Below are 26,469 nucleotides of genomic sequence, written 5' to 3'. Positions count from 1 at the left end.
GGTTGACTCAGCCTTCCATCCTTCCGAGGTGGGTAAAATGAGGACCCAGATTGTTGTTGTTGGGGGCAATATGCTGACTCTGTAAACCGCTTAGAGAGGGCTGAAAGCCCTATGAAGCGGTATATAAGTCTAACTGCTATTGCTATTGCTATTGCTAGTCCACAACCAAGGCCAAAATTTATGTTGCTAAGCCAGGCAGTTCAATTTTGGCCCATTTTCCAACCTTTCTTTCCATGGCTGTTAAGTGAATCACTGCAGTTGTTAAATTAGTAACATGTAGTTGTTCTCCGAACTATTCAAAATTTCCACTACTGGTTCGCCAGAACCAACTGAAGAACACCTCTGCTTCAAAAGTTCATTAGTTCAAGGAAGAAGAATACTGTCCACAATTTTACGCTGGATTTTCTTTTCGTTTTGCCTTGCGACTGTGCCTTCTGAAGCATAAATCTGCTGCAAGAGCTGGTGATGATTCAAAGAAAAGGGGAAACAATCATGACTGGAAGTAAAGTGGAAATAATAAAGGGATCGGAGTGGCAAATGATAGCATTTGGGGAAGATGACCGTGATCTAACATCTCCAGAGCCGAAAAAGTTTTTCACAAAAAGTGTTAGCCGAAGCCTTTCAGTGAAGCAGGGATGACAAAATGAGAGGAACGGGATCCTAGTAGAAAGGGGTTCACCCAAATTTACCATGCAGCTACTACAATGCCATTTATGCTGAGAAAAATATCTGTGTAAATCTCCCTTGAATTCATTATATGAGGGATCCTTGGTGTTCTCCAAGCTTCTTGCAGACATTTCATTACTCAAACTAGGTAATACAGGAGTGTCAAACTCATGGTCCACATGCTGGCCATGGCCACACCCGGTTTCAGCGAAGGGGAGAAAAGTCATAATACGTCATGTAATGACGTTGTGATGAAGCGAGTTTGACACCCCTGAGGTAATGTCATCAATGCCTCTGGTGGTGTTACTTAGTTTGAGTAATGAAACATCTGCAAGAAAACAACGAAGCTCAGAGAGCACCGACAACTTCTCATTTCAACCCTGAGCTTCAAATACTCTCCTTTATTGATATACTATTATATACAAGTAGCCGTCCACTTACAGCAGTTCATTCAGTGACCATTCAAAGTTCCAACGGCCCTGAAAAATGTGACTTATGACCATTTTTCACACAACCATTGCCGCATCCCCACAGTCTCATGATCAGAATTTGGATGCTTGGCAACTGGCTCATACCTATGTCCTTTGGGTCATGCTTTCATAGTTTGCAACCTTCTGCCAAGCAGATTCACTAACAACTGTCATTAACTTCACAACTGTATGAATCATTTAACAACTGTGGCAAGAATTATTGTAAAACGGGACAAAACTCAATAAGTGTCTCACTTAGCAACAGAAATTTTGGGTTCAATTGTGGTCATAAGTTGAGGACTACCTGTGACAAACCTTCAACTGACACTAAATAAGAACTATATGTGTCCTTTCTGACTTGCCTATAAATTTGACACAAGAATAGTTTGTAACCCAGGGAGAGCTAAGTTTCTAAGCTCTCTAATGTTTCCTCTTCTATCTAGACATCAGGGGAGAAACTCCTAGAAATAAAAAAATATAGTATTTGTTGTCATATTAACATAAAGTCACTGGAGTACATACAAATTAACTAAATTGATCCTGAGATTGTGAAGCAGCCACAAAGGACAGCCTCATAAACTTGTAAGACAAGAGAGGGTTGGATTTGTTTTTGCTTCTGACTGCTACTGTATGTACCGTATAACCCACTGTTGTGTTTCGCAAAGTGCAAAACTGCAGGTAATTCCAGAGTCCCATTGTTGCTTTTGGTTGCTATCAGATAAATCAAGGGGAAAAAAAACATTGGCCAAAAAGAAGCGCCTTTAGGATATTTTGCACAAGTTCCCTCAGAAACAGCCTTGTATAAAATTCAGTTCAAGAGTAGAAAAGAATCACTTGCTTGGGGTGACACGGCTTCAAAGATTGCCTAATTCCCACTATACCTGTGATGGTGAACCTGGGGCACGCATGCCACAGATGGAATGCAGAGCCCTCTCTAGGGGCACGTGAGGTGTTACCCAGCTCAGCTCCACTGCACATGTGCGCACCAGTGGCGGGTTTCAAATTTTTTTATTCTGTAGATGTGGCCTGTTTTGTGGGAGGGGCTTGGTGGTCATGTGACCAGGTCGGAGTGGCTTGGTGATCATGTGATAGGGTGGGAGTCACTTGTCAGTCATGTGACTGAGTGGGAGGGGCTTGGCAATTATGTGACCAGGTGGGAGTAGCTTGGCAGTCATGTGACTGGGTGGGAGTGGCCAAGTCAATGTCACTGAATTCTTTGCCCCAAAGAATGACCTACAAAAAGAAGATATAAAAAAGGAAATTTATTATTTTGTGCACTTACGACTTAACTAAGAATAAAATAAGTACACGAAACAATAAAACAGCTACTTACAGAGGAAATTATGGCTGTCTTTGCCAGTCTTCAACATTACTGACCACCTTACACACACACTTCCAGCCCCTCTTCCCTCTCCTGGATTCACTCAGACGTTCTTAAGACTCACAGCCTGTGCACAGCACACTCACTTCCAGCCCCTCTGCCTCTTCCCTCTTTCTGGATTCACTCAGACTTTTTCGAAAGAGTGGAAGAGTGTATGAGTGTGCACAGGCTGTGAATTTTCAAAATGTCTGAGTGAATCCAAGATGAGGGCTGAAGAGGTGCACCAGCTGATTTTCAGGTCTCTGCTGTGCATGTGGTGGGAGGGGGGGGTCACATGCAGGAGTCGCATGGAGGGCTCCCCTCCCCCACAGCCTGTTTTTGGTTCCAGGAGCAGTGGTGAAATCTATTTTTTTTGCTCACCATTTCTGTGGGTGTGGCTTAGTTGGGGGGGTCATGTGACTGGGTGGCCGTGGCCCACTTTTTTCCACTTTTTAAATCATTTTTGTCCTGCCTGTTTGCCTGAACTGTCAGGGGAAAAAATGACTTTAAAAGTGGGGGGAAATGGTTCCATGCAATCGTCTGAACCATTTTTTTCACTTTTTAAAGCATTTTTTTACTACCAGTTCAGGTATTCACCACGAATAGGTAGTAAAAAATGCTTTAAAATGTGAAATAAAGAGGGTGCAATGATTGGATGATCCAACCTAACAATTGGGTAGGTTGCAATCATTGGAAGCCTTTTTTTACTACTAGTTCGGCTGAACCATGCTGAACTGGGAGAATTTCACCCTTACCCAGGAGGCCTCAGGGAGCCCTGCTAGGCCAAAAATGGGCCACGGGGGGGATGTGCAGTGGGACATGGCGTGCAGGGGATGTCCCGTATGCATTGCATTATGGGTGTGGGCCTGTGGTGGGTTTCAAAAATTTTAAGAACCTCTTCTGCAGGTGTGGCCTGCTTTGTGGGAGTGGCTTGCTGGCCATGTGACCAGGTGGGAGTGGTTTGCAATCCATGTGACCTGGTGGGAGTGGCCAACTGGTAAAATGTGGTGAAACTCACTCTTGCTTAGCAACCAAAATGTTGGCTCAGAAACTCTGGCATTTGAAGAACGCAAGTCTTAAAGTTATAAGACCCTTGCACCCCTAACTCTTTTGAAAAAAAAAACCCAGGGGTGTTCAAACTTGATAGCTTTAAGACTTGTGGACTTCAACTCCCAGAATTCTTCCTCCAGTCATGTTGGCTCAGGAACTCTGGCATTGAAGCATGCAAGTCTTAAAGCTGTCAAGTTACAAGACCCTTGCACCCCTAACCTTTTAGAAAAAAAACCCAGAGGTGTTCAAATTTGACAGCTTTAAGACTTGTGGACTTCAACTCCCAGAATTCCTCCTCTCGCTCTTTATCTTGATGATGGGTAGATGGGCAGGGGGAGGGAGCTGGAACCGGTTCTAAACGGCACTGTAGATTTGTGAAACCTCTTCTATGGAAGAAGTTAGAACTGGCAGGAACCCACCCCTGGTGTGGGCATGTGCATATGAGGACAAAAAGGTTAGCCATCACTGTACTCTACCTTTCGGCCAGCCAATGACCCAGGAGTTATTAAAAATTAATCTTAAGAAACCTCTAAACCCAAATCCTTCTTTGATGCTTGGTGTGCATCTGTGGAGCCTTTTCAACTCATGGGAAGCTTTCATGCCTGACATTTCCCAAATTATTATTATTTAACATGGATTCAGCATCCCCATGTTAACTCTTAAACAGTTTCAATAGATTCCAGCATCATAGGAAGGCCCAGCTATTCAGCCTCTGGCACCTGTTCCAAACTTTCTTTCTCATCTTTCCAGATCCAGGTTGCCCCTTTTGTCTTCATTACCACAGAATTAATTTACACGTGTTGGAGAAAATAGCCATCATCTAAGCTGGAGCAATTAGTGTTAAATGAGGAATGCTGAATTTGCCATCCTCACTAGTGAAATCCGGCTGTTACAAAAGAAGCAGCTGTTATCCTTAATGAAAACATTCAGCCCTTTTCTCTGAAATACATCTGTATGATGTATGGGGTTTATTTTCCAAGTGGGTAAAAAGAGAGCTGATGAAATCTCACCTTCTCTTTCTTTTAAAAAATAAATAAGTAAAGGAGTTTGCATTCCTAGGCAACAGGAGACTATCACATATTATGTGGATGCAAACAAGGAGCCTCTGAAAATGTTTTATGGGGAAATTACATTTGAACATAGACTTGCCTTAGTTTGACATGTCTTCCCCGCAACCATGAATGTAGTGTGAATTCTTAGGTTGGAGGGGTGGGCAGGTGGATTGATGGAGAGGATTTATTTTCTTGGTAGAAATAGTTTACATGCATCATCTTGCAAGACCTAACTTACTACCCTATTTCCCTGAAAATAAGACCTCCCTGGATAATAAGGCCAATCAGGCTTTTGAGCACATGTGCTAAAATAATCCGTCCCCCCAAAATAATCCCTCTCCAAAAATATTGCAACACAGCAGCAGCCATGAGGTGACCACGCTCGCCACCTCCTGCACTCAAAAATAAAAAGACCTCCCCCAAAATAAGGCCAAGCACTTATTTCGAAGGGGTCAAAAGAAAATAAGACCATGTCTTATTTTCATGGAAACACAGTAGTAGCAGAGTGGGGGCTGTTTTAGATTCATGAAATGGCAGCAAATGTTTTTTAACAGATTGGAACTTACAGATGAGGGACCAGCTTCAAGGCATTGCTCCATGCAACACTTCTCCAAAGCAAAACAGTCTTTCAAAGATTAGAATAGCAGTCCCACAGGTGCTTTTCCAAAAGCAACTTGACCTTCTTGGGCTTTTTTCCCCTTGAAAACTTTTCACTTCTCATCCAAGAAGCTTCTTCAATTCTGACTGAATGGTGGAGAATGGAAGCATTTATATTCTTTGCAGACATCCGGTCATAAGTATTCTGACCAGTCCAAAGGAGGTCCCATGCCCATTTGTCCTCTAATTCAGGTGACACTGTGGGTCAGTGGTGGGTTTCAAAATTTTTTAAAACCTCTTCTGTAGGTGTGGTCTGCTTTGTGGGAGTGGCTTGCCAGCCATGTGACTGGGTGGGAGTGGCTTGCCAGCCATGTGACAAACAAGCAAAAGAAAATCTGAAAGAAAATGTGTTACTTACGAAAAGGATGCAACGACTTGAACAATTTCTTAAAGTTTGATTTTGAAAACCTGGGTGATGGTTGTTTTTACAGGAGGGAATAATTTGTATTAAAAAGACATTTTTGGAATGTAAAAATTTGTAACCAGAGGTGGGTTTCTGCCTGTTCACCCCTGATATGGCGAACCAGTAGTGGCAATGGTGGGAGGTTCCGCCCACCCACCCCCGCACATGCGCACAAGCATCACGCAAGCACACGCACAAGTGCGTGCACGAATGAACCAGTAGTAAAATAAATTGAAACCCACCACTGGTTGTAATTAAGAGGCTAGAAATCTTGCTGGTTAGAATGACTTTGCTCATTTTTTGCATTTTCTGAATTCTTCCAACCACAGCACTCATTTTCAGCCTATTCATGGGTTTCTACAAATAGCAATTGCACTTAGACTTATATACCACTTCACAGTGCTTTACAACTCTCTCTAAGCGGTTTACAGAGACAGCATATTGCTCCCAACACTCCGGGTCCTCAGTTTACCGACCTCGGAAGGATGGAAGGCTGAGTCAACCATGAGCTGCTCAGGATCAAACTCCTGGATGTAGGCAGAGTCAGCCTGCAATACTGCATTCTAACCACTGCACCACCATGCCTATCAAGAAAAACTGGGATTTGACCCACTCTGGTTATAACACAATTTTTACCTTCCAAAAATATATTTTTAATAAAAAAAATAGTTTCTGCCATCTCTGTAAGTCGAATTCCTTTCCAGGCAAGGAACTTTAGAGATCAATTTTGTTGCAAGAAAAGAGACAGATTGAAAAGTCCCAGCCCAAGAACAATACAGTATTTTACTTCTTCCCTGCAATGTTACAGCTTTCTCGGGCATATTTTCTCAGGGCTCAATACTGTAATAGCAAAAATAGCTGCTATATTTTGCTCTATAAAAGCCATCTGATGCCTCCAAATGTACGGTATTCCATTACCATGTCCATTCTTCCCAGCCTGCAAGCCCAATTGCTAAGAAAAGGGAAATGTAATACATCTAGAAGACGACCCGTTTGGGTTGCTGTAGACGTGTCCCCCAACTAGGTGGAATTTATCCATATAAAATCCCAAATCTTAATCTCAGTTATAAGAACCCTGGTGGTGCAGTGGTTAAAATGCAATATTGCAGGCTGAATCTGCCCACAACCAGGAGTTCGATCCTGATGGGTTCAAGGTTGACTCAGCCCTCCATACTTTTGAGGTCAGTAAAATGAGGACTCAGATTGTTGGGGAAAATATGCAGTTTATAAATGGCTGAGAGAGTGCTGCAAAGCATTGTGGAGTGTCGAAGTGCAAGTGCTAATTGCCCATCCAAATAGGTGGGGATCTCTGCAGAGGAATTTTTTAAAAAGAATGCCATATTTACCTACAGTATCTCTTTTAAACAAATGCTCTACTGAAGCATCAGCATAATTTAGATTGAGAAAATGGTAGTGGGAGAAGAGTAAACTCCCAATTCTCAGGCTGATGCATATTTTTTTCCACACTGCAAAAGTGGCCGAAAAATCCCTGGATTGCACCCTAACGTGTAGTTTGATAAGGGATGTAGTGGCTCTGTGGCTAAGAAACTGAGCTTGTCGATCAGAAAGGTTGGCAGTTCAGCGGTTCGAACCCCTAGTGCTGTGTAATGGAGGGAGCTCCCGGTATTTGTCCCAGCTTCTGCCAACCTAGCAGTTCGAAAGCATGTAAAAATGCAAGTAGAAAAAATAGGAACCATCTTTGGTGGGAAGGTAACAGCATTCTGTGTTCCTTTGGCATTTAGTCATGCCAGCCACATGACCACGGAGACGTCTTTGGACAGCGCTGCATCTTCGGCTTTGAAACAGAGATGAGCACTGCCCCCTAGAGTCAGGAACAACTGACTCTAGAGGGCAGTGGGAAGGAAACGTTTACCTTTACCTGTAGTTTGAACTGTCCATAATATGTTGTTGGATAATTTTTTAGAATACCTTCATCCAAAGAACTAACATCACCTTGGCTACTAAATCAAGAGAAGGTTGCAGAGCAAAGAAATATAGTGTGGTAAACAAGGAACCAGTTTAGCGGATGGATAAAGTGATGCTTACAACCTACTCTTGGGGTGGGGGCGTTCCTGTTTAGTCTGTAATACTCAAAAATACACTAGCCACAACTTGCGTGTACTAGTTGCAGAGGTCTTGCAAGCTTGAGTCTTGACATTTTTCAAAACCAAATTAGGTGCAATTTTGCCATTATCCTGCACAAATGCTGCTGATTTTTAAAAATGATAATAGCATCAAGTTTAAGGAGTACTATATTACAAAGGCTCAGATCCATCAACTTGTTTTTACTCAGCTTTTCATTTTCAATGATCAGCCTGTTTCAATTCCTCTTTGTTGCCCATTCTTTAATTCATAAATTCGGTTTGGCTCATTCCTGTACCTGCTAATTGGTAAGTTGTTCCCTTTGCTGTTTCTTTTCCCTGTGAGTGTTCTCTCAGAAAGGGTGTGCTAAGAGAAGCAGGGGGGGGGGGGACGACATACATTCTGAGCATATTCCTCCAAACATATTTTTGCTTGCAGTTAGGGATTTGTTTTTTAGCATTAGAAAGCAATTTTAAAATTGTATAAATGCATAAATATAGGGGTTTGGGGCCTAATTACCAGTTTTTGCAAACCATTTTCTCTTATCTAATGCTGTGTTGCACACTAATTTATCTAATGCAATGTTTTTCAAGCTTAACAACATTTAAGATGTGTGGACTTCAACTCCCACAACTCCTCAGCCAGTATGCTGAGGATACTGGGGAATTCTGGGAGTAGAAGTCCGCATATCTTAAATTTGTATGGGAATCAAAGTAAGCAGAAGATATTTCCCCTTCTCCTGCTGCCCTCAGAAACATCCTTCATCTTAAAAAAAACAGTAGATGTGGCCCTTAAGGCCTTTGTACAATCTCAGGGTTGTGCTCCAGGTGTGCCCATTCCTGGATCATGAGGCTTTGTTCACAATTATGACCTCTCCTCTGAATTATTACAATGCACTCTTCTTCATGATGCTGCCTGGAAGAGCATTTGGAAGTCTCAATTGGTGGAAAATGTAATTGCACAGGTAGTAAATTGTATCAGATATTTGACACCGGTGACATCACTGCTTCATGAGCTGCATTGGTGGTAGTATGTTTGCCCGTGCAGCTCAAACTGCTGATTATCACTTTCAAAGCCCCTGGTTTCTTAAGGGGAAAGAGGTACAATGACCTTGCAAATAAGCCGCTGGGCTTTTTGACTGGAAGGTTGGCAGTTCAAGAGACCCAAATAACACATGACAGAGTGAGCTGCCATTCTTTCCCTAGCTCCTGCCAATCTAGCAATTTGAAAGCCTGCAAGTGTGAGTAGATAAATAGGTACTATTTTTGGTGGGAAGATAACAACATTCTGTATGCCTCAATGTATAGTCAAGGTGACCACATGAGCACAGAAATGTTTTCGGACAACTCTAACTCCCCCATCTAGGAAAGGGAGAGGAGGACCACCCCCTAGAGTTGGACACGATTGGACAAGGGAAGCCTTTTAATCTAAAGGACCATCTTCTTCCAGTCATTTCCAACCATCCAATTCAATTCAGCAGATTGGGCATTTTACAGGTCCTGTCAGCCAAGGAATGCCAGCTGAAGGGGACCAGGAGGCATTCCTTCTCTGCCATATCCCCTGAGAATTAAAATAAGTAGGAAAATAGTTGGCACCTCAAAGTGTGTAATAAATGAAAAGAAAATATTTAACTTTTTTTAATATCTTCGTTTTGTCTAATCACAGATTAACACATCACTTTTGTTAAATGGGTTTGGCTCCTCTTCTTGGTTGCTAGATGAACCACCGACAATCTCCTTTTCTGTATCAATTTACAATTAACATATAATGCTGAATAATTAACTCGTGGATCACCTGGTAATTCAGACAGTGATTTATATCTCTTTTACATCTTTTTTTTCCACATTTTTAATGTTATGCGCATGTGCAGACCTATTTACAGGCAACTGTGCACACATGCAGAGTGTGCAAATTGCGCATGCACCGAACCCGTAGTAATGCCAGCAGAAACCCATCCCTGTTCAGTTCCAAGTGGGAAGAAAGACACTGGAAAAATGGGGACTGCTTGGAAAGATGGTTTAATGATAGATAGGAAATATCTACCATTGGTTTGAGGTCTTGGGCAAAGAAAAAAGCACATGGGTGGAAGAGAGAGAGAGATTTATACCCCCTCTTGGACCCCGCCTTGGAGCTTCCTGTTCTTGCGTAAGAAATGTATTCTGGTTGGTTGTCAGACTCCCATGGGGCCATGCAGGGGTAACTTTGTAGTGTCTTGAGCCCCAAGGTTGGTTGAATCTTGTTGGGTGATGTAATCTCCCCAGGTGCCATGTGGTGAGTTATGCTGATAGATGGGTAGAGGGCTAATCCTACCTATGTTGGATATTGGGTGAAGACATTTGCTTATGAATAGACCTAGCTATCTCTTTATCTCTTAAGTGCTGACATATGCTGTGGGCTATTAAAAGTCTGCTTCCTGCTTAAAAAACATGTTTTTCCATTTCTCATCCAGGGAAATATAATATTCTGGCCTTTTTAATATTTCCTAAAATATTTAATTCTTCTAGGAGAAGGGTGGGTGCTAACTTCCCACCGTGTTTCCCCAAAAATATGACCTGTCCTGAAACTAACGCCTTACCACATTTTTTGCGTGGGCAAAAATATAAGCCCACCCCGGAAAATAAGCCCCCTGGGCAACCCCCCCTCTGGCTAGCCAGAGCGCCGCTCACCAACCTAGCAGTATCCCAAAGAGGCCAAGCCGTGGGAGCCAGGGGGGAAAGGCGCTCACATTGCTTGGCTCCTTCGGGACACAGCTAGGTTGGGGAGTGGCGTTCTGCCTGGCCGGAGGGGGGAGTTGCCGGGCAGCTAGTCCCTTGCGAACTGGCTTCCGAAGAGCCGGGCACAGCCTCAGGGGCAAAGCAGCCATGAGGTGACCACGCTCATGAGCAGCTGCCCGGCAAATCCCCTCTCCAGCCGGGCAGAGCACCATTCACTGACCTAGGGGGTATCCCTAAGGCGCCAAGGTACGTGGCGCTCTGCCCACTCCCCAGCTCCCGCAGCTTGGCACATTCAGGATATCCCATTGGTCAGTGCATAGAGCTCTGCAAGCTGGAGAGGGGGTTGCACAAGCACCTGTTCTGCCCCCGCCATGCTCCGGGCATAACTTCTTCTCCGGCTTCCAAACTCCAAAACTCGGCTGCCGAGTCTTCCAGCAACGCCCGCTCTAGGAGTGCGCTCTATGGTTGTGGACTGGCTGCTGGAAGACTCTCTGTCTGGAAGACTCTCTGAGTGCATCTGTTTAAAGGATATCCATGCAGTTTTCTGTTTTTGTTCAGTTTTGTAATCTTAATTTAATCTTTCCGGTCTCTTGGAAGAATACTTGGCTCTGATGACTTGCCTGGGGCTCACAGAGGAGCATTCAGCCTTGGGGTTGGTTAGTGTTTGAAAAAAATATGCTGCAAAATAAAAATAAACTACATATATTCTTCAACATAGAATCCCATTGGGACCAGAATTTCTATTACTAAGCAAGACAGTTATTAAGTGAGACTTGTCCAATTTTATTATACTTTTTGCCATGACTGTTAAGAGAATCATGGCGCTTATTAAGTGAATCATGAGGTTATTAAGCAAATCTGCCTTCTCCCATTGACTTTGCTTCTTGGAAGCAAGCTAGGAAGGTTGCAAATGATGATCACATAACCCTGGGATGCTGCAACAATCTTAATGCATGCCAATTATTATAAAAAAAGATGTTGAGACTTTAGAAAGAGTGCGGAGAAAAGCAACAAAGATGATTAGGGAACTGGAGGCTAAAACATATGAAGAATGGTTGCAGGAATTAAGTATGTCTAGTTTGATGAAAAGAAGGTCTAGGGGTGGCCTGATAGCAGTGTCCCAATATCTCAGGAGCTGCCACAAAGAAGAGGGAGTTAAACCATTCTCCAAAGCACTTGAAAGCAGGACAGGAAGCAATGGATGGAGACTAATCAAAGAGAGAAGCAATCTAGAACTAAGGAGAAATTTCCTGACAATTAAAACAATTAATTGGTGGAACGACTTGCCTCCAGAAATTGTGGGTGCTCCAGCACTGGAGACTTTTTAAGAAGAGACTGGACAATCATTTGTCTGAAATGTTCTAGGGTTTCCTGCTTGAGCAGGAGATTGGACTAGAAGACCTCCAAGGCCCTCCCAACTCTGTTTCTCTGTAATTGCCCAAGTGACCAAATTTTGATCATATGACTGTGAAGATGCTGCCCTGATCGTAAATGTGAGGACAGTCACTTTTTTCAATGCCTTGCAACTCTGAAAATCACTAAACAAGTCCTGCCTGTAGAAGCTGCATGATCAAAGAGGATAAAGTTGTACAGTACTTTGTATGTTTAAAAGCTCAAGGGAACAGATGGAAATATGTGCATACTTTTGGCAGCATGCGGGACAACAACTACAAAAATAAGCTAAGCAGGGTTCTAAAAACAGCAAGAAATCCATAGCAACAGTTCAGCAGTACAATAAAGTGCACAAGGAAAGAGCAAGTGAGAATACATCACTTTAGGACACTAATTAAGCAATGCCCACTGAAATAAAATAGACACCGTAAATTATTTGACCCCTCTGTTATGAATAATTGATTTTCTCTGTTTAATCTAGTCTTTAATAACAATCTAATAATGCTTCTTATTTTCTTTTAAGCACCTGCTGTTTCCCGCTTAATGGCAAAGTCAGGATAGATTATGGATTACTAAACCCGAAAGGCATTTGTGACGACTTTCTCAATTTCTAGACCTTTTGACAGTCAAGCAGAACTTACAGACTCACAAAATATGTAAACTAACTTCACGCTTTCTGCACGAGGCAATTCCTAGCATAATTTAAGTAGAGCCGGTGCAGTTTAGATCTAAATTTCCTTGCTAAATTTCCAATGCTTCATCAATTTACTTATGCCAAAAAAAAAAAAACCTGCTTTCTTCTTCTATTCCTGGATTCAGAACTATTCCCAACAGCCTTCAGGTTCAGCCTCTGTTTTTCAAAAGCTGACAGGGTCTGCCGTTATGAGCTGTCAGTGTAAAAATTTGAAGTGCCAAGGAAAATTTATAGGTGGCATAAAAAATGCAATGGGATTTAATATCGAATTAAATAGGACAAGGAATAAGCTGCGCCAAGCTTGTTATCTGTTTACGTATTTCATGCCATTTGTAACCAAAACAAAATTGCGTCCTTTTTTTAAATGTCTTGACAGAGCTGCACTTAGAACCTGGCACCAAGCAGATGTTCTGTTGGAAAGGGACACCTTCACCACAAGAACATCTGGTTTCGGTTGCCAGGAGGTATCCGGAGCCTGAAACAACCTCAGGGACAAAGGCAAATGTCTGTATCAACTTAGACATTTGATTCAAGCTAGGCTTCACAAGAGCATGAAGCAACTCCTTGTCCCGACAAAAACCCCTTTTATTAATTTACTGTGAATTATTCTCATTTACATACAACAAAGTCTGTCAAGGGATGATTTACAGTCACCGACCTTATCTGGCTTGTAGATCTGCCAGGCCAATATCTGCAAAACTTGGCAAGGAGACTCGGAGAGTCACGGACCAATTAAGCGAACTAATTGTCTCCTGCAAACTCCACTCCTCTTTCGCTCCTCTTTTATTTCCTCTGGGAGGGGCCATTCATCGTCCACCTGTGGCCTTACTCCCAAGTTGATCCTTGTTCTTTAGTTGTTCCCTTCATCTGACAACTCTGTGCATGCGCACACTGGGAACACTGGCTCCAGCTGTTCGTCTGCCTCACTGATGTCTGACTCTGAAGGCAGCTAGTAACTGGCATATGGCTCTGGCCCCTTCTCTGCCTCCGACACGGAGCCCTCATCAGAGTCTTCCCCAGACTCCAGGAGTGGTCCATGTTCTTCTCCAACCTCCTCACTGTCAGAATCTGCTAACAGTTCTGCTGGCCACTGGCAGGCCACAACACAGGTTATCAACCAGCAAGCTTGGTTTAATTGCCAAGTCTTGGCCTCTTGAGTGAGCAACATACAATACAATACAATAGCATGCTTGAGTTGGTATGAGAAATTGTACAAACTCTGGCCCTAACCCTAACTGCATATTCCCCTTTTTTTCCTAACATTCTCCAATAAGGTACAATATTAAAAACTGATAATAAAAATGTCTTACAAATGGAACTCAAACAGGCTGGCTGAGGGGAGAAATCTTGATTCTTTACTGAAGTAGGAAGAGCAGCTGCAAAGAGAAGTGTCCGCAGAGGGGGTCATAGTCAAGAAGGCACCTGCTGTGGCATGATCAAAGCCTCACCTGGTTATCAACCAGTTCTCTGCCCTAATGACCATCTGGGTAGGTGGGGCTCAGTGGTCATGTGATCATGTGGGCGTGACCAAGTCAATGTCACTCAGGTCAATGGGCACTTCGCCTTAGTTGTTACAATGGTAATAAGGGTTTACTGGAGAGGCAGTTTCTGTAAGCAAGGCAATAAAGATTAGGCTAGAAACAACATCAGAATGTTTCCTTCCTGCCTTCCTTACAGGATTAGCCCTGTGAAGTGGGGAAAAAACAAAAGATTTCTTCCAACAACCAGTTCTCTGAACTGCTTAGAAAGTTACCAACCGGTTCTCCCGAATAGGTGCGAACTGGCTGAATCCCACCAGTGGGTGTGCTGTACATACAAAGAGGCAGGGATACGACTGTATGTTCATAGAGACCTGCTTGACTTTTAAATCAGACACTGTGAACACTCCTGTATGGGTTCCATAAGGTTGGGTTGGGGATTTTTAGGTCTTCTAATGCATGCTCGGCCACTCGGTTTCTGAAAGCATCGGCCTCCCTTAACAACGGGAAAGAATTAAAATCCACATTTTTTACGAGCCATTTAATGTCCACAAGTTACAGTATCTCAGATTTGGTTCAGAAATAAGGGTTTGCTTGAGGTTACCCCCTGCATTTCAGAGCTTAGCGGAGATTTGAACCAGAGCATCCCTACTTATAGTAGTTCAGCATTGTAAATACAGGACACTCAACAGCTTTTTCCAACTTCTCTCCTTCAGCAATATGTATGTGTGTGTGTACATATACAAATATCTATATCTATATCTCTACATCTATCTATCTATCTATCTATCTATCTATCTATCTATCTATCTATCTATCTATCATCTATCTGTTCTGACCCCCCTCGTTCCACACTAAAGCACTCCGAGCCAGAGATAAATTACAGCATTTAATTAACAGACAAACAGGTCCTTGGCAGCAACCCAGCACAGACAAGCTTGGGCAGCAATAAACACAGATAAGACTTGGCAGCACTCCAGCCTGCCAAGCTCATACAAAGTTCTCCGACATTCGATTCTGTGTTGACTTCTGCAAAGAGGGACGTGTGCACAAGTAGCCTTTTTATAGTCTGGAGAGGAGCCTAATGACCACCAGCTGAGTGCAATTACCTTCTATAATTGCGTAATTGTTCCTGACGCCTAGTAGCTCTTCGATGCCATGCATCCAGGAACAACTCACTACTGGCTTCCGGCTCACTCTCCCTTGTCTCCTCCCCACTGGTCCAAGGCTCAGGTGCCTCCTGGTGGCCAACAAGCCTCTCTGCGCCCTGCTCGAAGTCGGAACCCTGTCCAGGGTCCTCCACATCCTCCAGAGCCGACTCACAGGGTCCCTCGCTGTCGGAGTCTGGTGGCAGCTCCAACGGCTCCTGCTGGGCCACAACATCTATCTATCTATCTATCTATCTATCTATCTATCTATCTATCTATCTATCTATCTATCTATCTCTTATATAACTATCTCTATCTCTCTATCTCTCATGTGAGTATATGTGTGTACATATACGAATCTCTCTCTCTCTCTCTGTATCTATCTATATCTTTATCTCTATCTCTCCATCTCTCGTGTGTGTGTGCACATATATGAATATCTATCTATCTATCTATCTATCTATCTATCTATCTATCTATCTCGTATGTGTATGTGTCATTTATCACCAACGCAATGCAGAACCTCATAATGTTAAATGAGTTCTTAAGGATTTGATCTTTAGAACTTTAGGTACCATTTCCCCCCCCCCCGGGGAGGGGGAGTCCTCTCTGATATTGGTTGTTGTTTTTGCAGACATTTCATTACCTGAGTAGGTTACATCATCAGTGCTAGAACTGAAGCATTGATGGTGTTTCCTAGTTTGGGTAATGAAACATGTGCAAGAAAACAATCATGCTTAGAGCCCACCAAGGACCCTTCACTTTAACTCTGAGGTACAAACATTCTCTTTTATTGGTATCGTTTGTTGATGGCAGTCTGTAATCCTACACTTGCTTTGCATGCAACCAGTTTAAAGGAAGATGTGCTGTAGGAATGAACAACTTGACTTCTGGCATCCAGGAAGAAAGTGACATGATACAATTGAGAAAGAAAGAAACAAAAAAAAACTCAAATGAAATGTCACATCGCCTTGCAAAACCTTCAACTTGTCATCAAAGTCATCTATTTGTCATTTGAATTCAGAAGACATTTAGCTTTACTTCATTTGGAGGTACAAGGTAGATTTTAGGTTATCTGTAAGGACCTTGGAGATTATATTCATGCATTGCTGGACAGTCAGGAGATGGGAAATGGTTCCCTCCAATGAATGAGAGAAGACAGTATCAGTTGTTTAGATATATGACTTGTTCGAACGATTTCCTATTCCTAGAACAATGGTGGGCTGCCTTTTCATTTCCAAGGTTTAGAAGGGCTAATTTCACGTTTGTGGAAGAGTTGAGGTTCTCTTGGATTGATGCAAACTGGGAAAAATATATAACGCGCATGGCTGCCGCCTCTTTCTCTTTCCCTCAAAATGATATAATCTCTATAAAAATGATGCACTCTCTATTTAAAAAAATGATATAATCTCTGTTTAAAAAATGAAATAATCTCTATAAAAAAAGAAGGACTAGGGGAGACATGATAGCAGTGTTCCAATATCTCTGGGGTTGCCACAAAGAAGAGGGAGTCAAGCACCTGAAGGCAGGACAAGAAGCAATGGGTGGAAACTAATCAAGGAGAGAAGCAATTTAGAACTAAGGAGAAATTTCCTGACAGAACAGTTAATCAGTGGAACCTTTAGAATAGCAATAGCAATAGCAATAGCTAGTTGTGAATCCTCCAAGACTGGAAGTTTTTAAGGAGATGTTGGATAACCATTTGTCTGAAGTGGTGTAAGGTTTCCTGCCTAAGCAGGCAGTTGGACTAGAAGACCTCCAAGGTCCCTTCCAATTTTGTTGTTCTATTCTATTGTCAAGCAATAATCTCTATTGCCAGCATCTGAAATTGCAGTTGCCTGGAAAAGAATCCGGAGTCTGGAAAAATGAATTTGGGAGACCATGAGTCTGACAGGGGCACTGAACAATACAAAGTAGCATGAAAATAACGCCAAATTGCAAAGTATAGCAGCACTGCAAAGTAAAAAGAAGGGAATGGTGTAGCCAAAACACTGGCGGAATTGGTGCCATCACTGGAAAGGCCTTGTCTGTTCTCATCCAGAGATATTCAGAAGGGGATTGGACACACACAGCAAGACCCGATGGGCCAAAGGCCAGGATTTGCTTCCTTTTTGAAGCCAGAACACTTTCACTGGAAAGAGCTTGGCCTTTGTGACAGCAGCTTTGGCAGGTGCAGTGAAGACCTGCTTTTTGATATCTCTTCCCTTGCTCCCTGCCAAATGCATCTCTTTGAGCTGACATCCAGGTCTCACACTTTAAGTGCTTTTCCACAAAACACAGCCTCAGCCCCACAAAGAACCTGGCATTTCCTGTCATACTGTAGTTCTGATGGTGATGATTTCTTTTCCCCAAAGGCAGTCAAACTGGCAACTTTTAAAAAGGCAAAACAACATAAGGGGCTGACATTCTCTTCCCCAGCTTTATCTTTTTTTAAAAAAAAAAAAAACCTCAAACGCAGAGGCAGAAGCAAAAAGACGTGGACAAGAACGATAACTGCTTAGTTACGGTTACACTGGGTGCATCTCTCTCTATTTTGTTGTTTCATTTTTTTCCCCGTCTAATGCGGAACCTTCTCAACCTGGTGACCTCTGAATGCACAAGGGCGCTACAAGCCCAGAACTCTGGAACCGGAATGCCGAGAGAGGATTTGGAGAAATGGAGTCCAAACTGTCTTGTCTTATGTGCGTTTGGGTGCATGGTCATTTCCCCTCCCTAGTCATGCGTAAATAGATTGGTTATATTTAGTTTAATTATATAACTTCCTCTCAGCCTTCATTTTAACACATGAGACAATATCAGAAAAATTAATGGCTTGAATTTAATGTGGGTCCCTACCAGATGCCGAGGTGGCGCAGTGGTTAAATGCAGCACTGCAGGCTACTTCAGCTGACTGCAGTTCTGCAGTTCGGCTGTTCAAATCTCACCGGCTCAGGGTTGACTCAACCTTCCATCCTTCCGAGGTGGGTAAAATGAGGACCCAGATTGTTGTTGGGGGCAATATGCTGACTCTGTAAACCGCTTAGAGAGGCCTGAAAGCCCTATGAAGCGGTATATAAGTCTAACTGCTATTGCTATTGCTATTGCTATTTTCAGGAAGGGTTAAGATAGTCAAGATGATAAAGTAGGACGTAAAGTGAGATTTGGACATTAAGTGTGAAACCTACTGGGTCAGGCTGGACCACTCCCATACAGTCACATGGGTGGCAAGCCACTCCCACAAAGGAGGCTACACTCACAGAGTAGATTCCAACAATTTTTGAAACCCACCACTGGACTGAAGGCTAAAACATACGAAGAACGGTTGGGTATGTCTACTTTAATGGATGAAAAAAAGTGCTGGGATGACATGATAGCAGTCTTCCAATATTTGAGGAGCTTCCACAAAGTGGGAGTTCGGCCTATTCTCCAAAGCACCGGAAGGAAGAACAAGAAGCAGTGGATGGAAACTAATTAAGGAGAGGACCAGCCTAGATATAAGAAGAAATTTCCTGACAGTTTTAACAATTTAACCAGTGGAATGGCTTGCCTTCAGAAGTTGTGGGTGCCCCATCATTGGAAGTTTTTAAGAAGAGATTGGACAACCACATCTGAAATGGCACAGGGTCTCCTGCTTGAGCAGGGGGTTGGATTAGAAGCCCTCCAAGGTTCCTTCCAGCACCTTGGAATAATAATTCCTGAAAGGCTAGTTCCAGCAGTTTTGAAACTAGTAACTCTAATTCTGCTTGAGGCAGATCCGGCAAGTCCCACCAGTTCTTGCTTGCACCCACTGCGTGCCTCTCAGACTGTGAGGTTCACCACCCCTGTCCCAGGCAGAGACATGCTTAAAAAAATACAGCCACAGAGAATTGAGCTAGGTTGGCCAAGAAGGCGGCTGGCAGGAGAGCACACTCTAATGAGTAGTGTACCTCTGCTGTGCTCAGTGTGACTTATTTATTGGCCTCACTCACAACAACTTTTCAAGCCTCAGCTGTTCCATGTTTATCTTGTTGGACCATGACTCCTCACTGTGTCTCTTGGATTTGTCATTTGTTTATCAGGTTCCTGGTCTCGATCCATGACAAGCCTTGATTACTTTACAGCTGTAGGACTCTTTGCTTCTGAACATCCTATCTAACTTTGTATGTCTCTGGTTGTGGCAGGTATCCAGCTTCCTATCTTGTGGCTGGCAGTCAGCTGTGCAAGCACAGAAAAGATGTAGCCACTGGGAAGAACGACAGGTTCAAGAGCTTACCTGAAAACATGTAATACTGGTAGACCAGGCATATGGTTTTCAAAGAAATAAGGCAACTGTTGGCAGGAGCATCTGGGCAGCCAAGTTCATTTTTCTTACATGCTAAAGACATTATAATCATTTTATCAAAACAGTAGGATCCAAAAAGTCCCTGCCTTTATGTATACATACAAACCCAGGGTGAGATAGCTGCATTTCACCTGGATAAATTCACATCACAGATGCAGTGTGATGTTCTGGGTGAGGAGACAATGACATTCACCTTTTCCGTAGTGTTTTACATTACTTGACCAAAGGGCGTGATAGCTCAGCGGTTGAAGACCCTGAGCTTTTCAGCTGGAAAGTTGATGGCCTGGGTTCAAAACCTGAGTGCCATGCAATGGAGTGAGCTCCCGTTAGCTGGCCCAGCTCCTGTCAACCTAGCAGTTTGCAAGCACGCAAATGTGAGAAGATAAATAGGTACCACTTTGGTGGGAAGGTAACACAGCATTCCATTCACCTTGGCGTATAATCAAGCTGGTCACATGACCACAGAGATGTCTTTGGACACCACTGGCTCCCTCAACTAAAAAGTAGAGAAGGGGACTGCCCCGTAGAGTCAGACAGGGGAAACTGGACAGGGGAAATCTTTATATTTACCTAAGGCCTTGACCACTGGTTCCTGTAGCCAAAAGAGATTTTGGCGCATATCTTACTCTTCTAGGACTTCCGGTAGTTGCCTGGAAAAGTCTGAAGAATCTTCCGGGACTATAGGCCCCTCAGTGCATAAACTCTTATTCATTTTTAGAAATAGGCATATGTGTTGCACTAGAAAGCAGCTTCAAATGGATGGGTGGTTTCGACAAATTTTCATGAAAGCAAAGCATCTCCACACTGTTTTCTACAGTGTGAGGGTTAGTGTGTGTGCGTGACACACCAATAGTTGGCAGCAAACAACTCAGCTCATTGAAGGATAATACCAATTTAAAAAAAATGTTTTAATTTGCACTTAGAATGATAAGCAAGTAACAAATTAATGTTCTGGGCAGTTTAAAAGGAATTCTACCTAATCTCTTATAAGGAAGGAGGGATCTCAGGAGCGGAGCCTCATGGAAATTTTAAGCAAATAAATTTTAAATAAATAAATAAACAAGCAATAATAAAATTAAATAGAATAGAATAGAATAGAATAGAATTTAAGCAAATAAGCCTCCAGAAGTTGTGAATGCTCCAACACTGTTTTAAATTTTTAAATTTAAAGGTTGGATAAGTTTTAAATAAGAGGTTGGATAACCATTTGTCTGAAGTGGGGTCGGGTTTCCTGCCTAGGCAGCGGGGTTGAACTAGAGACCTCCAAGGTCTCTTCCAACTGTTATTCTATTCTAAAAAAAAAATAGGTGGTTTTACATAGCGGAAACTGGCTCTTAATACCAAATACGTATTAAAAACCATGGAACAGACAGTGCTACTTTGACAGAAGAAACATTTCATAGCATTATGAGATACAACTTTGTTGAAAATATTTTTGCAAACCCTATTTCCCCCCCCCCCCCCGTATGATTTCAACGGTAAACAAACTTCAAACCGATTCACATATTCTGTGAGTCTGAGGTGTCGCAGACAGGCAGTTTCATACACAAAATACTGTTCTACCGGTCTGATTGCAGACTTAGGGATTAATTGAATTGCATGTATTTACTTTGAAGAAAGGAACTGAGTGTTTACAGTCCAGTAGGAAAAAGAAGTACCATTTCGGCACCAAAGGGCTGATGTCTGGTACATAATTAATTGCAAATTCTCAGCTACCTTGAGCTTACTTTAGTGGCCATTTGCATTTGTGAGAATGATGATGCCGTTCATGAATAAACATGGATGATAAGTGTATAGATCTATATAAATGCATGTGTTATTTATGAAGAACACCTGGATGCAGCTTTCTGTCTCAAGGCTGTTCATGACATAGGCGGAGGAACGAAAAGAGAGGCATTTCAATACCCCCCTTATTAAAATAATGGGCAAGATGGATGACATTTGAAAGAATCCTTGTTTTGCGTCTTCCACTCTTATTCTATTCAACCCTTTGATGAAAGATGTTTCTCAGGAAAATGTATTTATTTAGAGCTTCATCCTGATTTAATAGAAAAAATGGTTCTTGCCATGGCAGGAGGGAACACACATTTTTCTCCCCGAACTGACTTTCAGCCTACAACTACAGCTCTTCCAACCAGCATTTTCTTCTTATCAAGAAAACTCGCCGAAGATTAATTTTCTCAGCATCTCTTCCTTTTAAAGTGGCTGTTTTTCAATGCCATTTAAAGATAGGGTTCTGATCAATTCTCTGTGATTCTGTGCGCCAGCTGAAGGAAGGCGCCCAGATCAGTCTGTCCCACATCAGGAAAACAACAGATGCTGCCGCAAAAGAGGAGGCAAAAGGAGTCATTATCTAACAAACACAAACATCTGCATACCAAAGTAGGCCCACACAGATGCTCACCTGTGGTTAAGGATTCATCAAAGGGGAGCCAACCCAACTTTTTGTAAGGGAGTGGATGTCGACCCTGCTCGGGGAAAGTTATGATTCAACCACAGCCAGATAAAAGTGGCTAATTAATAAAGAAAAGCCTGCTGTCCATGTAGGTTCTTGTAACATGAATGATTGATTTATTGATTGATCATATGCCATTGAGTCACTGTTGGCTCTTAGCAACCACAATAGATTACACAGAGAGAGAGAGAGAAGAGAGACAGAGACAGAGACAGAGAGACAGAGGCTTGTAAAATGAATGCATCTGTTGTCAATGGAGATTCTCAGTCATCCAGATCATAGTTGTCTCAAAGGCACTTTTTCAAAAGGCAACTGAACTATTTTTTTTCCTTGAGGAGGAAAAAAAGACATTTCACTTCTCATCCAAGAAGCTTCATCATTTGTGACTAGATGATGGAAGGATAGGTTCTGACAGTAATTGGAGAGGGTGCAGGAGAACTAGATGATGGAAGGATAGGTTCTGACAGTAATTGGAGAGGGTGCAGGAGAATGGATGGATTGTATTTCTTTGCAGTTATCTGAGAGCTATTGAGTTGGGGTTTATCTGTGCCCTGTTATGCCTAATATATGTTATCTGTTATATGTGCCCTGTTATATCTGCTCCCTGTTATAATGTACCTGTTATATCAAGGGTCCCCAACCTTTTGGACCTCAGGGACCACTAAATTCATAATTTTAAATCCCATGAACCACTAATATGATCTGCCTAATGACTGGCTGGGTGGGCGTGGCTAGGTGGTCATCTGACTGGGTGGGCGTGGCCAACTCAATGTCATTCATTTCAAGGGGTGCCTCGTAGGCCTCTACTTGCCCCTCCTCCCCCAGCCACTCCTTGCCTGCCCACTGGGACTCCTTAGTTGGCAAAATAGCTGGCTCGGTTCAAATTGGATCTGACCAAGAAGGAGGCTCAGCAGAAGCACTCAGTGGGCTAAGATAGTCAACCAGTTCCAGGCCATGATGCAGTCCCACTGGAACAAGGCCCTCCAGCTCTTTGCCACCAGCAGCACTTCCCTCCAGCCTTCACCCAAAGCCCCGCACCAGGAGGCTGAAGCAGATTCCAAGTGGGAATTTCTGCCCCCCTCCAACCCACACAAAAAGACCCCGAAGGGGGAGACTCTCTGCAGCAACACAAGCATTTGTTGCATGTATCCAGCCCAGGGGCCATAGTTTGAGGATCCCTGATTCAGTGCAATATAAAAATGTAAATAATTTTTCTGCGGACCACCAACATTTTCCCATGGACCACCAGTTGGTGACCACTGTGTTATATCATAGAAGGCAGCATCTAGAAACTCATACACCAGTTTCAAGTATATTCAATGGTACAGGCCCTTCCCAATCAAGAATAGCCAAGGGATAGGAAGAAGGAGAAGGCCGCTGTAGCCGGCAGCTCCTGGAAGCAGGGAAACAGTATCAAGAGCTCAGACAATAGAATGGGACATGCATTAGGCAACTAGTCCACAATTCCAAATCTGACAGTGTTAAATCCACTGGGAAGGCAGTGTTAAAAAAATAATTATCCGAATGGCTATATAGGTAGTTTCTGCAGATAGAATTGCTGCGAAGGACATTTTGTCTTTCTCCATTAGATAACAAAACATCTTGGGCCAAGGTGAACTGGAATCTGTTATGGTGACTTCATCTCAGCTGCAATCCCCCAAAACATCCGGAGCAAAATAAGATACCTTAATCATTTCACACCAGCAGATACCATTAGGATGGATGTAGAGGCTGCCCATCGGTTCTTTAAACATGCCCCACTGGTTATTCAACCTTTTTTTCTGGACTCATACAATAAATTGAACCGAACTGGAGTCTTACATAATGTTAAACTACAAAAATAACCTAATTAAAGTTAACACTAATCAAATTTAGCATGTTGTGTGGCTGCATTTTCTAGGTCATTAACCAACCTAGTTAAGTGTGGCACTCTATAGCCCTTGAGTAACCACCTTCCCAAAGCAATATTATAATTCCTTCTTATGGCTTAGACTCAGTTTGCCTATCATTTATATTTTTAGATAAGGCAATATTAATTGAAATATATGGTAAGGATATAGCTGCATGGTGGAGGGATAGAAAGAGAGTGGTCTTATAAGTTATTCAGTTCAGAAAACAAAATTGATATAAAAACTAATCAAGGAAAGAAGCAACTTAGAACTAAGGAGAAATTTCCTGACAGTTAAAACAATGAATCAGTGGAACAACTTGCCTCCAGAAGTTGTGGATGCTCCAACACTGGAAATTTTAAAGATGATGTTGGATAACTATTTATCTGAAATGGTGTAGGGTTTCCTGTTTTACTAGAAGACTTCCAAGGTCCCTTCCAACTCTGTTATTCTATTCTGTTCTGTTCTATTCTATTCTATTCTATTGTATTCTAATATGTGAGCCAAAGAAAATGCAAGAGAGAAAAAATCTTGTTGCTCAAGATAACCTTTCCAGTAGCTTCTTCCAAATCAGGAGGAGGAGGATAGTGGTGGGGTTGATATCCATTCAGTCAACTAGACTGACTCTTGGTGATTCTATGGGCCATGTCTCTCCAAGTCTTTCAATTTTGCACTATTTCTTTGAGTTGTTCTATGCTCTGGCTGGCATCAGCTTTGATGGGTGTCCAGCCACCATGTTCTTTGGTGGCCTGATTTCCTTTTACTGCTAACTCTTCCAAACATAATTGCTTTCTCCAGTGAATTCTCTATAATAAAATGCCCAAAAGAAGTGAGACACAGTTTTGTGATTCTTTATGAATATAATGTCTACCAAACTGAAACGTGTTGGGTTTAATTGTGTTGCATGTTTATTGCATTGTTGCTTTGATTTATAGGAGATTATTTTATTGTTGATAATCGTATTGAATTCTTTTTAATCATAGTTAATTCATATTGTCCCTTTTGGATTATCCCTTGGTGATTAATACAATGATGGAAAGAAATCATCATCAAAAATATATTAAACACTTCAGGTTGAGGCTGAAATTGCAGACGGCTTCAATGAACATGATACCTTTTTAAAAACCTACATTGAAGCAGTTGTTTCGCTATTCTGAAAAGGTCGGGATGTCAATTTAATTTCCAGTGACAACTTCCAATGAAAAGAACCATATTAAAAGAGATGCCATATAATTTTGCTTTGCTTTTTTCTATCATTCGTGCTCAGTTTTCTTCTATAAATGAAAATTAGGCATTACATCTTTAGACCTTGGATCTAGGAAATGGGTGGAAACCTAGTTCCTGTATGCCTCTGGGATAGAATTTTGCTACTCGGAAATGGTACTTTTTTTTTAAGGCAATCATTTCATTTTGAAGAGAAAACAATGCTTTTAAGAAAAAAGAAAACCATCGCAAACAGGTGGCTGCCACAGTTTTTGACAACCCTTCTCTTTTTATGTTTGTCCACAGGTTGGAATTATAGAAGACTTCCTATACCAATTAGAAGATAGTTTCTTAAAAACCAAGAAACTCAGAACAGCAAGACGGCAGAAAATGAAAATGAAGCGGCTTCAAAGCGAACAGCCGTGCTAGGCCTACTAAGGAGAGACGCAAATCCTGTGGCAGAAATGGCAAGAGAGGACATTTTTACTACAGGAATTTGACAATGCAGGCTGGCCTTCAAATTAATGAGATGTCCCTTCCGTACAACTCATCTTAGCAACCGGCTCCTGCACTTCATTAGTCTCATCAGACAGGAATAAATATTCATGAGATGCTTGAGAAGGTATTGTGGTCTTGTTTATTCGTACCCACTCAGGAATTTCAATCACTACTGCATACCTTGTTCTGAGCACAATGCACTCAGTGCATCTTTTCCATTCATAACGCTAAATCTTTTCCTGGAGCAGATCCTGCTGGAAATTGAGTCATGGTTTTTTTCGGTCATTTCAGGACCGGACAGAGGGTGATCTATTTCAGAGAAACTTCAGGGACATAATTGTGATGCGCATGAACATGTAAAATGGCTGCAGGTCTTTGACCTTTCCCAACTTGGATGTGCAACATATGGCTCACCAAGTTGAATGCAGCCTACTGAGTATCTATGGTGATCCATCAAGTATGTTCACAATCATAAGGCCACATTTGGAATACTGCATCCAGTTCTGGTTATCCTGATACAGAAAAGACATTGAGACTCTAGAAAGAGTGCAGTGAAGAGAAACAGAAAAGATAAGGGATCTGGAGGCCAAGCCATATGATGAACGATTGAGGGAACTAAGTCTGCAACTAGTCTACCGACGAGAAGGACTAGGGGTAATATGACAGCAGTCTTCCAGTAGTTAAGGGGCTGTTACAGAAAAGAAGGAGACCAACCTATTCTCCAAAGTACTTGAGAGCAGGATAAGAAGTAATGGATGGAAGATACAATACAATGCAATGCAATGCAATGCAATGCAATGCAATGCAATGCAATGCAATGCAATGCAATACAATACAATACAATAATACAATACAATACAATACAATACTATTCAATACAATACAATACAATACAACCTATTCTCCAAAGTACTTGAGGGCAGGATAAGAAGTAATGGATGGAAGATACAATACAATA

The 26,469-nt window shown here is 42.3% G+C and overlaps 1 protein-coding gene across 1 annotated transcript in view; it reads left to right on the top strand.

The window, feature by feature from the left end:
- The window catches only part of SPATA16 (spermatogenesis associated 16), a 207,455-nt gene extending 182,013 nt beyond the window's left edge, over positions 1–25,442 (top strand). Inside the window, exon 10 of the mRNA XM_032224818.1 lies at positions 25,320–25,442. Coding sequence (XP_032080709.1) covers positions 25,320–25,442 — 123 coding nt within the window. The remainder of the gene's footprint in view (positions 1–25,319) is intronic.
- Positions 25,443–26,469: the final 1,027 nt, after the last annotated feature.

This window comes from Thamnophis elegans, chromosome 10, assembly GCF_009769535.1.
Source record: "Thamnophis elegans isolate rThaEle1 chromosome 10, rThaEle1.pri, whole genome shotgun sequence".
Lineage (NCBI taxonomy): Eukaryota > Metazoa > Chordata > Lepidosauria > Squamata > Colubridae > Thamnophis > Thamnophis elegans.
This window is presented reverse-complemented; position numbering and strand designations above follow the sequence as displayed.